Source organism: Lolium rigidum, chromosome 1, assembly GCF_022539505.1.
Source record: "Lolium rigidum isolate FL_2022 chromosome 1, APGP_CSIRO_Lrig_0.1, whole genome shotgun sequence".
Taxonomy (NCBI): domain Eukaryota; kingdom Viridiplantae; phylum Streptophyta; class Magnoliopsida; order Poales; family Poaceae; genus Lolium; species Lolium rigidum.
In genome coordinates, this window is record NC_061508.1 from 90,823,639 (window position 1) to 90,835,368 (window position 11,730).

Here is an 11,730-nt window from a genome sequence, read left to right on the forward strand (position 1 = left end):
CAGAAAAAAAAATGAACAGAAAAGAAAAATAAAACAGAAAACAAAAAATAACACGAACTGAGCCGACCAGGCCGGGCCATACCGCGCGCCCGTTAGCTACCGACCTGGTCGGCACATAGGATTTGCCTTCAAACTAGCCCACCCACTAAGCAAGGCCACGGTCAGCCCAAGCGCTTCTAGCCACGGAATGGCCTGAGAGAAAACGTCTATTGGTCCATCTACAGTACAAAGCCCAGCCCGAAGGTAGTCTAAATCGACTTGACCAACAAACCAGCGCAGGGGCAGGGCTACGCCGATCCCCGGCCCGCCTCGCTTCACTCCGACCACCGCACACGATGGAGCCGAAGCCGGCCGTTGAGGCCGACGCCGACGACGACTACATGGGGGACCTGTCCCACTTCCTCCCGCCGAGCCCTTCCAGGAGCCTCGGGGTCCGGAAGCATCCCCCGGCGCCGGCTGGGCATGCGCGAGGGCAGGCGAAGCGCGCCAAGGGGCTGCCCTGGAAGGAGCGGCGGCGGCAGGAGCGGGAGAGGAGTCAGCGGGAGGAGGATGCGCGCACCTTGGCCGGGATGGCGGAGGCCATCCCCGAGAGCAACGTGGGGTTCAAGCTTTTGAAGCAGATGGGTTACGACCCGGCAGCGCGTGGCGGCGACGCGGAGCCGGTGGGGATCGAGATCCGCCGCTCGCGAGCAGGGCTCGGGGCGGAGCCGCCTGTCTCTGCCGCGCCTCTGCCGGAGCCGTCGGAGCCGAAGACCCGGGAGGAGGTTGAGAAGGAGAAGAAGAGGGATGAGGAGATGGTGGTTGAGCTAAGGGCGAGGAAAAGCACGCAGTGGAAGGGGCGGAGGTTGGTGTGGGACTACCGCAAGGCCGAGGCAGCGCTCGCGCAGCTGGAGAACCGGGAGGTGGCGCCACCGGCCCACGATAGTGAAGAGAAGGAGAAGGGAGAGGAAGAAGAGGAAGAGGTGATCACTGAAGAGGTAGCCATGTCTCACTGCTCTGTGATACTCTCACTTTTGCACCATCCGTTGTTCTTCAGTTCTGTTGCTTGGTTACATTTGGGCTTGCAACTTCAGTATTACTGTTCTGACATAAATGTTCAATGTTTAGTATCACTGTTCTGACAGAATTGTCCAAAGATGTGCCAGTCAGTGCCCATCCCAAAAAATTCCCAACATTATGGTTTTATGACATGTGTGATGTCGCTGAAATATGATACTCTCAGACACAATTGTTTCATTGAATGGTTGTTAAGATAGAACACTATAGCCGCTGAAATATGACACTATCAGACACAATTGTTTCATTGAATGGTTGTTAAGATAGAACACCATAGCCATTTTAGGTCTTTTATGGATGTCATAGTACATAATTCAGGTACCTATCTAGTATGGACTCAAAAACAGCAAACGAAGGCCGAGCTACATGTAGCTCGTTATTTAAAAAAAAATGAAAGTTATGTTTTAAAGTTTCAAAAGAATCTGAAAAAAATCCTCAATGTAGCAACTGATGTATGGTAGAAACGTGCAAAATCTGAATGTAAAATTCTTTGGATTCTAGGAGGCTACACAAAAATGATAAAATCTCACAAGTTTTATGTTTTGAAATGTGCACTATTCACTATACTCAGATTCACACATTTGTCATTTTTGTGTAGCCTAAATTACAGAGAATTCCACATTAATATTTTGCACATTTATAGATTTCATCATTGGCTACATCTAGGATTTTTTACAGATTTTTTTGAAACTTAAAAATATGATTTCTGAATTTTTCAAAATAAAGAGCTACATGTAACTCGGTCTCCGTTTGTCCACTCTTGGATGGACTGCTCTATCTAGTATGGACTACTCACACATGTTGTCGCATTATCGTGATCATTCTGTCGTCCCAAGTGCAGTAGGAAGTGGCCTCGCTCTGAATTATGAAGTTTTTGGCATTAAATTACTCCCTCCGATCCATAATTTGAACTAAAGCCCTGACACTTACTATGGATTGGACGCAATATTTCATTTCCATGTGCTCTTTTCCAACCTCATTTGTATCTTCGTAGGGTCTGCAAAACATACTGGATAAGCTGCGCTATGAACACCGCTATTGCCTTTATTGTGGATGCAAGGTGAGCTTCATTCTGGATATAAGTGAACTAGCTGATTTCCATCTTACAGTTTTTAAATTGTACATCTTGTTTTTACAGTATGAATCGGCAGAAGCGCTGGCAGATGAATGCCCTGGGCCTAATGAAGATGATCATTAATTCACTTTCTCAAATGTCCGTGGTGACGAAGAATTGCCCTTCCTTTTACAGGTGACGGTTCTATAAGAAGTCGATCCATGTTCTGTAACGATCAGCATACTGTATTAAATTCCTAACCTACTGGATTGCAAACTTACAGGTTCTTCTTGTCTTTATTGTGGACATAGAGTAAATTTGACATTCAGATTAGACGATTGTGTACACCTGTACGTTTAACCTTAGTCCCTATCACTAGTTGAGAGTCATTAACTGTAGAAATTGAGCGTCTACTTGTTGGTGGAAGCCATATCTTGTGGATTTCTATGAAGTGGATTTTTTTTATACCAAATGTCTCAACATGTGCGAGCACGTTGGTGGAAGCCATATGTTCTGGACTTGTATTATCTAGATTATTTTTCTATATCAAATGTCTCAACGTGACCAACATGATAAATTCTTCTGTATCAGTTTAAAGCTTGAGACATATCTGAAAGCTTCAGGAAATTTGCATATGGTGTGAAGTATGAACTTCATGCAAAATACTGAAAGGAGCTCAAGATATGTCTGATATGTCAAGAACTTCAGCCAAATGATATGAGTGGTCAGCGGTGAAGAAAGAAGTGGATTTCGGCTTTTTGATCAACAGATTTAGGTTTGTTCACCAATTATCGATGTAACTGTTGAAGTTGGCATCATTGGAAGGCTGCGACTATTATCCCTCCTGGTTCTAGCACTTGCATAATACTACACGCCAATGCTGGATCTCTGTACAGTGCTATGCTAGTCCTACAAGTGCCAATCTTACATGTGAACTTACGATCTACCCATGATCATTGATTGTTGGTCACAGGCTAGTGACCTAATGTGGCTACAGGATTAGTCAGTATGAGTTCAAAATATTATGTCGTGCTCTTACTCTGGCAATTATTTGTTCTCCTTTCTGGTGTGGGCTCCCTAATTCTGTTTGGACCCAGTGACACTCTTTGCAAAGATCAAAAGTTTCAGCCTTTACCACCAGATAAAATCAACAAGTCCGTAAGGTTTGGATCAGCATCCCAGCAAATGGTCAGTGGAAAAAAGGGGAAGATTCTTGGAACACTTAAGTCTCTCTCACATGAAAGCAAATATTGATGTTTTGCGAGAATATACCAGAGCTCTCACCACTACTGATCAGTTCTTTTGGAGTAAAGAAGCTGCTGAACTGCATTGCATTGCGTTGATCTCACATTCTCACCTCAGCCAGCCCATCAATAGGACACCACCGGTGCTGAGAGCATGCTACAAAGCCACGATGTGCGTGTGGTCTCAACTTTGCATAACAAGAACAGATTCCTGGCAGTGCTACGCAGTGGCAAGATTAATCAGGGAATAACACGCCGAGTAAAAGTCCTCGATAAGCATACTGATACTTGAATTCATGGAGGTTTACATGGACGCAAATAATTAGGAGTTCATGGACGTTATGCATCAAGAACAAATTATTCGCCTGTCACTTCGGATTTTCCTTCCCATGCTTGTGACCAGAAGGTAGCAATGAGCGCAGGCAACATCCTGGCACTTCTTCAGTTCCATGTCTCTTTGCGCGGACTAAGGATTTTAGTTGAAATGGCCCCTACAGGGACCAGTTCGACGAGCTTCCAGGGTGGTCAAATGTGTTGCCACCGCTGCCATGATCGCCACGTGGTCCAGGTGCTGGCCTGTTTCCCTGCAGAGCTAGCTCGAGCTCACCTGAGAAGTGGCCATGCTGGCTAGAGCCTGCTGCAGGGTGAACCTCGTGCAGTTGGACGTTATGTGGCAGCTGCTGATGCAGCACCGTCCGCCCGCCTTCGTGACCCCGGGAGCTATTCCAGGGGTTCGATGGTGGCGGCATGTAGTTACTCGCCATGATGGAGGGTGACACTGCCACAGGGTTGCCGTCGAAGCCCGCGGCCGCGGACATGGCCGTGGACCGATGGTCGTGGCTGGCACCGTGGGTGGTGGTATCCCATGGCTGAGTACTTGACAGAAGAGAGAGAGCACAGCTTGAGTCGGCGGCGACCCCTGTGAGACACCCGCCTGGAGGGAGCTCTGGACCGGGGAAGCCGTGGCTGCCATATGCATGTGGGCCATAACCCGTGTGAGGACGCAGGTCTAGGTTCCCTTGCCACTGGATTTCACTGGGCATTCGGTAGCCTGGTCGAACTGCAGGCCAAGCATCCCGCACGCTGCTCGGAACCCTTGGGTAGGAGAAATCTAACAGAAAGCTTCTGTACCTGCCGGGTTCTTCTGCAGCAAGAATTGCAAGAACAAATTAGGCGATACACAATTGGATAGATAGGATCCGTATAGGGAGAGGATTGCTAGAAAACATGAGCCTTTTCTCACCAAAGGATGCAGCGAGTCGGCCATAGCGTGATGCCAGAGGGCCAGGAGGCGGCTTCCTACGGCGTTCATTGTGACCGGCGAGACGTCTGCGGCAGCTGCGTTTTCCATTGTCAAATTCAGGCAACTGGTGGAACCTGCGATAATGCAAGCAGATAATTAGTGGTACAAGCTTCCTCAGGTACATGCCTCCTCAACTGAATTTACCAGGGAGGTGTATGAAGCGAATTATAGACGCAATAAAAGTTACGGGATACAAATCACATAAGTTTCATTGTATGTCATTAAACAAAGATTTTTTCATGTTGACGTAAAACTAGTTGAGTAGAAATGCAAATCAAGTAGGCCAAGGAGAATTCATGGAATAATGTGCTCGCAATGTTTAATGTTTCGGTAAAATCTAGAGGAGTACAAAATTTAACAAAGATATATCCGGCTGCTCAAGTACTACTGTATGTATTAGTTTATCTTAGGAGTTAACAACTTAACATGCATAATGGATAGTAACAGGTCTGGTCAAAAGGCTATGGCAACTGGTGGAACCTGCAATAACGCAAGCATAGAATTAGTGGTACAAGCTTCCTCAGGTACATGCCTCAACTGAATTTATTAGGGAGGCGTATGAAGCGAGTTATGGATGCAATAGAAGTTAGGGAATCTAAATCACATAAGTTTTCATTGTATGTGATTAAACAAATATTTTTTCATGTTGATGTAAATAGTTGAGTAGAAATGCAAATCAAGTTGGCCAAGTAGAATTCATGGAATAATGTGCTCAGAATGCTAAATGTTTTCGGTAAAATCTGGAGTACAAAATTTAACCTGTCTGTATTCCCGCTGCTCAAGTACTACTGTCTGTATTAGTTTATCTTTAGGAGCTAACATGCATAATGGATAGTAACAGGTCTGGTCAAATGGCCATGGCAATGCTTAAGGGTGTCTCTCATCTTGGTATAGTAGCACTGCAAATTCCACTAAAGAACATTATCTTAGTGGCTTCCATAGTTACACTACACCCATAGTACATGTAAAACTATTCCCAACAAAGAAAGGGACAGAGGAACCATGCAGGTGTAATGAAGATTGTAATCATTCATACGGATGTGAGGTGTCTAGCTTAACACAATAATGCCCTTCCACCAAGTGGCCATCCATCTTTTGTGGAGGAGATGTCTTTGTAGCTCATTATTCCTCTAGTCAAAGCATCTCCACCGGCGCGCCCCATAGCGGTCCCAATAGCGGTCCCAATAGCGATTTGGGGGCCGGGAGCGAAAATGGGCTCACACCGGCGTGCCCCAAACGGCGCCGGCGCTTTTTCGAGCCCAATAGAAACACCGGCAACCCCGTGCCGACCCCTTGGCCAAGGGCGTCAATCGGGCGCGCCGGCGCCTCGCGAGGCGGAAAATTTTGGGCGTGGGAGCCGAATGTCAGCCCCACATCCCAAAAGTCGACGCCAACGCGGAGTGGCGGGGCCGACGCGTCAGCGGCACATTCAATTTTAACCTAACCGCCGCCTACCTCGCGACGGAAGTTATTGGCGCGCAGCGGCGGTGCAGTTCCGCAGACACGCATCGAACCGTCCTATCGGACCTAGCTCTCCGTGCCGGCGTTAATGAGCACCCCCCGCCTCCCTCCGGCCTATAAAAAGGGCGTTCTCGCATCGTCCCCCCCCCCCACACACACACACAAACCTTAGCGCCTCTTTCCCCAACCCTAGCCACCACCATCTGAAGTGACGACGCCATGTCTGGTAGAGGCCGAGGTCGCGGTCGTGGCCGCGGTAGAGCTGCACGCTCGTTGTCGCCTGCGACGCCATCGTCTTCATCGTCGGACATGCAGGAGGAGGAGCGGCAAGTGTTGTTCGAGTTTGTCGTCATCCTCAAGGGCGACCCACTCGGCATCCAGAGGCTGCAAGACAAGTTTGCCGACTTCGTCGCCGGCAACGAGCCAGCCTCTCTGCATCTGCGGGAGGCTGCCTGCGGCTGCTGCCGGTGGATTATGGACGTGATCCGCGACGCGGGCGACAAGATGTACCCCACATCGGCTAGGAGAAGTTCGCTCGCTACCACCACCTCGAAGCCGGCTTCGTGCTCACGTTCTCCTACCTTGGCGAGGGGGATATGAGCGTCAAGGTGTTCGACGAGACGCGCTGCCGCCGGCATTACCACGATGACAACACCGAGGAGGACGATGACTCAGTGTTCTTTCTTCGCATCGAAAATAGGCACGCATGTTTTTGGATGTTCTTCCTGCTCACGTTCTCCTACCTTGGCGAGGGGGATATGAGCGTCAAGGTGTTCGACGAGACGCGCTGCCGCCGGCACTACCACGACGACAACACCGAGGAGGATGATGACTCAGTGTTCTTTCTTCGCATCGAAAATAGGCACGCATGTTTTTGGATGTTCTTCCTCGAAAGAACCAACAGGGTACCGTCACCAGCTGTATTTTCCAGTTTGGGTGACTCGGAAGTGTTCTTTCTTGGCAGCGAACACACGAAACATACGATGCCAACACTAGTTAGGTTTCGTTATTTTGCAATGTTTTATATTTGTGTCAACCAGGTTCAAACTATGTATTAGTTTGTAGAACCATGTTCCAAATTATGTCTTCGTGTAAACCATGTTCCCAATTATGTATTAGTTTGTGGAAACCATGTTCCAAATTATGTTTTCGTGTAAACCATGTTCCCAATTATGTATTAATTTTTGGAATATTTCTTCTCTTTATTTGAATTTATATGCTTTTATTTGAGATTTTAATTCAAATCATCTACAGGGGCTGCCGGTTTGGGAGCGCCGGTGTGGGAACAGCACCCCCAAATAGAGGATGCAGTGCCGGTGCCCCCCATACGGAAGTAGCGGCACCTCTACCGGCGACTATTTGAGAGCCGCTGGTGGAGATGCTCTCACGCTGGACATTGGCACAACTCAAAACATATTATGGTTGGCATAATTTTGGTTAGTCATAGTTGGTATAGCCGTATAGACAAGTAAAGGAAATGGGAAAAGATTCGACATCACCAAAAGGTATTCCTACACTACGTAGACCCACCCAGATTGAGTATCTTGCTCTAAAAACTAGAAATTAAATAAAGACAATTGGCTCGATGCCAAATATCAGATAATAGCTAAGCATGCACGTCTCAAACTTGCACATTACTTTACGAAGCGCATGCTTTCCAGCAAATTAACAAACCATTTAATTTAAACTGCAAAGAAGCGGTAAAGTGCACATGAAACAGCTAGAACTCAGCACTTTTCTAAGCTGCTTGAAACGAGAAATTACTGGGTATATTTCAACAGAAAGTTGCATGAAGCATAGGAAGTCAGCTAAATATAGAGAGGGGCTTAAACTGAATGTATTTTGGTTCTCGGGTGAGAATGTGACCCAGACTAACCGGGTTCAGCCTACCAACTAACCGACACAAATGAAAGCTAGCTAGCACTTTGACTTGACCATGTTGAAACTAACTAATTATACGGAATGGCTATTTTCTGACTTAGCACTAATCGACTACTACTTCTAACTTAAATTATAGTAGAAATGCTAGGTAGAGGAATCTTATGCAAAGCACCAGGCAGGCAGGGGTGTCACATCACTGAAACATATATCAATCAAGCTACAAGCTTAAGAATTCTCATGAGTACCGCTGACATATAATAGTAGCCAGCTTCCCAGAACCAATGAGAAAAAAAATAAGAGAGGCAGAAATTATCAACATAAATGGAAGGCCCCACCAAGCTAATTAAGTTGGTCATAATAATAATATCTACTAATAATGTAGTAAGTCAGAGAAACCTTCCAAAGAACAAATGAAGTTAACCGCTAGAAACAAAACAAAACAATACATGTACGAAAGCAAGGGCAAGGAAAGAGAAATGTGGGAGCAAAATGTATGCCGGAAGGGAAGAGAGTAGAGGAGGTAGGCGAGGATTGGATTGGATGGATGACCTGCTGCACTGCTGGCAGAAGCGCTGCTCGAGGCCGGCGACGACGACGCGGGGCGCCTTGGAGTGCATGGAGCAGACCTTGTGGCGGCAGTAGTAGGTCTTGGAGCCGCTCAGATCCACGTCGCAACCCTCCACCTGGCAGCGCGGAGGCGCGGGCACCGCCGGGACGGCCGCGGCCTTGCCCTTCCTCCCGGCTCCGGCGGGCGCCCTGGAGGAGGACGACGCATTGGCGCTGGTGCCGCTGCCGCTGCCACCACTGGGGGCCGTGGCGTCCTCGAAGTAGATCTTCTTGCCGAACTGGAGGCCGTGGAGCGGCTGGTCGTCCCCGCCGCCCCCTCCGCCGGTCCCTCCGCCGCAGCCTCCGCTGCTAATCTCCATTGCGGTTCCCTAGCTAGCTTTGTGTTGCGGGTGGCGATGATGGTGGTTCTTGGGCCCCTCTCTTCTCCTCTCTCGAGGGAGGAGAGAGGGGGGAAGGAGGGAGCGAGGGGGGAAAACACACACACGAGTGACCAGTATTCGCCCTTCAAATGAAAACCCCTCTCTCTCTCTCTCTCCTCGAGACAGCCCAGTGTGGGTCGCTCGCTCAACCTGTCATGCTAGCTATAGTCACCACTCAGCTCAGCTCAGCTCAACTCAGCAGCAGGCAGCACCTTTTGCTTTGCTCGATCGATCGATCCTCAAGTCGGGAGAGATGGAGATGGAGATGGAGTGCCCCTCTTACCATGCTGGGTAAAACGGCTGCGCGTGTGCAGGGTTTTTGTAGGGCGCCGGCCCGTGGTAGCTGCCGCGTGCTGGCCGTGCATGCCGGGGAGGAAGTACGTATGAGGAAAAGGCTGTGACGCCTGCCGTTACATGCCATCTTTGGCTCGCCTCGTCTGCCTCCACTTATCAAATCACTTCGCAGGACCGAGAGAGAAAGCATCTGCATAGACGCGAGCGCCAACGCATCTAGCGCAGCAGTGCCATGAATGAACAGCACGGCTGCCATGGCAGGAGGCCGCGCCATCCACCAGCGCCAGGCCGCCGCAGCCAGCGTCTCCACACAGTAGATGTTTCCCTTGGGGGGCCAACGCCCTAGCTTGCTCTCTCTCCTCCTTTAACACCGGACCTGTGGGTGGCAGAATTGGTAGGTGTTAATGTCGCTGTTCATCCGGGGTACTCTATTTTGGGGGTACAAAGTTTACCCACCCTGCGAGGAGTTTACCTCTGGGTTAAAATCGGGCAATGCCTACTCACTAGTCACTACTACTAGTAGACTGGCTCAGTGAGTGGCTGAGTGATTGTGGATGGGATGTTTCTTTTTTGCCCTTTTGGGGTAGGATGGATCACAGGGATTTTCAACTTTCCGGACAACTTTCTTACCTTTGCATGAGCTCATGTGCTCGTGGCTTTCCATTTCCTGTGTAGAAAAGTGGTAGAGCACCATCATTTTGTGGAGAGTGGAGTGATGCTACGCACACGAGGAATTGCATGGAGATGAACGATCAATGTGCCGGAATCTTAGTTTGCTCTTTTTTTTCTCCTCTTTCTTTTTGGTTTCCTTTTATTTATGGTGGGTTTCATATCTAACCTATCCAACATGCTTGGGAAAATTGATTTGATGTTGATGTTGGAGTGATGCTACACATTCTCTTCCAGAAATACAGGTAATGCCTTTCTTTGACTTGGCGGATTATTCCGTCCCTAATTTTTGAGGATTCAAATGCTTAGAGTTTATTTTTCTATGTGGTTCACCAGGGTATCGAATCCTCATTTTGCGGGTCATTTCATCCACTCAAATGTCTTGCTACAATTTTATTTTTATATGTAAAATACTCTTTGGTATAATCCGGTTGTTTTTTTCCTTATTATAGGATTTTAGTGGGCATGACATTGCGATCGTATTTTTTTTTTCCTATTCTCATGCTTTTGGAATCATGTGCATCAAAGAGATCGTAACATTTTCTTTAGTAAGAAATACAACTAAATTCATGTGAGTGCTATTGTATGTGCTGCAGAATCATGGGAACAATGCACGGGATCCTTGGTGAGTTCGTGTAGTTGTAAATTATCAGATGATATGTGAGCTTCAAAAATTGCGGTCAACATTACATATATTTGCATTTTTTACAAAATTACAAACTAATTGTATTGTGATGGCTTTTCTTTCTCGGACTCGTAGTTTATTGGTTCTCCTTTGGGAATGGTTAGGACCTTTCTGCTTCATAAGTCACGATATTCAAAACGTCCGGGAATATTAAAACATCATATTATTATGTATTGCTCACTTTGCTCCTACAAGAATAAATTTATGACTTAATTCATGTCGTTGCACCGTCGAAAACAAGGGTCATTTCCAAGATGTTGGAGTCAATGGAAAGTTGTGCAGTGAAACCTTTAGGGGAAAATCCTACAAGATGCAATTATGCAAATCAAACAAACACTTATAAAAAAGATTTTGTTCTATAAGATGTTATATCGTGATAACGGAAAAGCAACATATGATCATACAATGTTGATTCTATTAGTAATTTACATGATTGATTTGTATAGAACTTTTTTTTATTAGAACAAAGGACTATAACTCAAGGTTGTTGGCAATGCCATATATATTTTGAAATTTAGTGCTAAATATTTTTTTAGAAAAAAATCCTAGGGGATTATTCGATCTCAGAGGAAAACCCAAGTAAGAAAATAGTAGGGGTTTAAAATTCTCTAAAATTATTAGGAGGGTCCTTTGACTCAAAGAGGCCTTTTCAATCATTTAAATTTCCTACAACAATCCTATCAATCAAAGAGTTGAATTGGAGAGCTAAATACGTTTACATACAAATTTACTATTCCCTCCGTTCTAAAAAAAAAGGATGTCGCAGATTTAGTGTATAAATACATCTGATTTTGGACAAATTAACGACATCATTTTCGATACGGAGGGAGTAGTAAATGAAAGATTGTGATTTTATGCCGCAAAATTACGGTATTGTAAGAGCAAACGCTCAAATACTTCAGATACACACCTCACCAGTGTGGTATGCCGAAGGAAACGGTCGAGTTTTGTAAGTCCAGGAGGATTAAATATTTAGGGCCATTGTGAGTGAAGGTGCATTTTTGGCTTTCACCTTTTTGTGCTTTTGAGTGTGACAAGATGGCACCTCACTTATTTTAACCTCGCTCAAGCATGTGGTCCATTTGCTGCCTCGGTAG

The 11,730-nt window shown here is 46.7% G+C and overlaps 2 protein-coding genes across 5 annotated transcripts; one reads left to right on the forward strand and one right to left on the reverse strand.

Annotated features, from left to right (window-relative positions):
• Nucleotides 1-292: 292 nt before the first annotated feature.
• Nucleotides 293-5,200, forward strand: LOC124677639 (G patch domain-containing protein 11). 4 transcript variants are annotated; one of them, XR_006994163.1, is made up of 4 exons: nt 293-977; nt 2,051-2,116; nt 2,195-2,305; nt 5,105-5,200. XR_006994163.1 is itself a non-coding variant. In XM_047213607.1 (3 exons), exons 1-3 carry the CDS (start codon nt 336-338, stop codon nt 2,252-2,254), a joined length of 768 nt encoding a protein of 255 aa, XP_047069563.1. In that variant the 5' UTR covers nt 293-335; the 3' UTR covers nt 2,255-2,574. The 4 variants fall into 4 exon arrangements, 1 of the variants encoding a protein (XP_047069563.1); XR_006994162.1 differs by lacking the exon at nt 5,105-5,200 and adding an exon at nt 2,702-3,915; XR_006994160.1 differs by lacking the exon at nt 5,105-5,200 and adding an exon at nt 2,394-2,574.
• Nucleotides 3,846-8,925, reverse strand: LOC124677629 (squamosa promoter-binding-like protein 14). Its single transcript, XM_047213598.1, has 3 exons — nt 8,549-8,925; nt 4,598-4,731; nt 3,846-4,498 (listed from the first exon to the last, which is right to left on the reverse strand). The coding sequence occupies exons 1-3, from the start codon at nt 8,923-8,925 to the stop codon at nt 3,846-3,848; spliced, it is 1,164 nt and encodes a 387-aa protein (XP_047069554.1).
• Between the last annotated feature and the right edge of the window lie 2,805 nt (nt 8,926-11,730).

Excerpts from the sequence above, each read along its gene's own strand:
- LOC124677639 (XM_047213607.1), top strand. The coding sequence starts at position 336 with ATGGAGCCGAAGCCGGCCGTTGAGGCCGACGCCGACGACGACTACATG. Across the intron at positions 978-2,050 it reads AAGAGGTGATCACTGAAGAG|GGTCTGCAAAACATACTGGA; the intron begins GTAGCCATGTCT and ends GTATCTTCGTAG. Across the intron at positions 2,117-2,194 it reads GCCTTTATTGTGGATGCAAG|TATGAATCGGCAGAAGCGCT; the intron begins GTGAGCTTCATT and ends TTGTTTTTACAG.
- LOC124677629 (XM_047213598.1), bottom strand. The coding sequence starts at position 8,925 with ATGGAGATTAGCAGCGGAGGCTGCGGCGGAGGGACCGGCGGAGGGGGC. Across the intron at positions 4,732-8,548 it reads TTCTGCCAGCAGTGCAGCAG|GTTCCACCAGTTGCCTGAAT; the intron begins GTCATCCATCCA and ends GCATTATCGCAG. Across the intron at positions 4,499-4,597 it reads CCGACTCGCTGCATCCTTTG|AAGAACCCGGCAGGTACAGA; the intron begins GTGAGAAAAGGC and ends TTCTTGCTGCAG.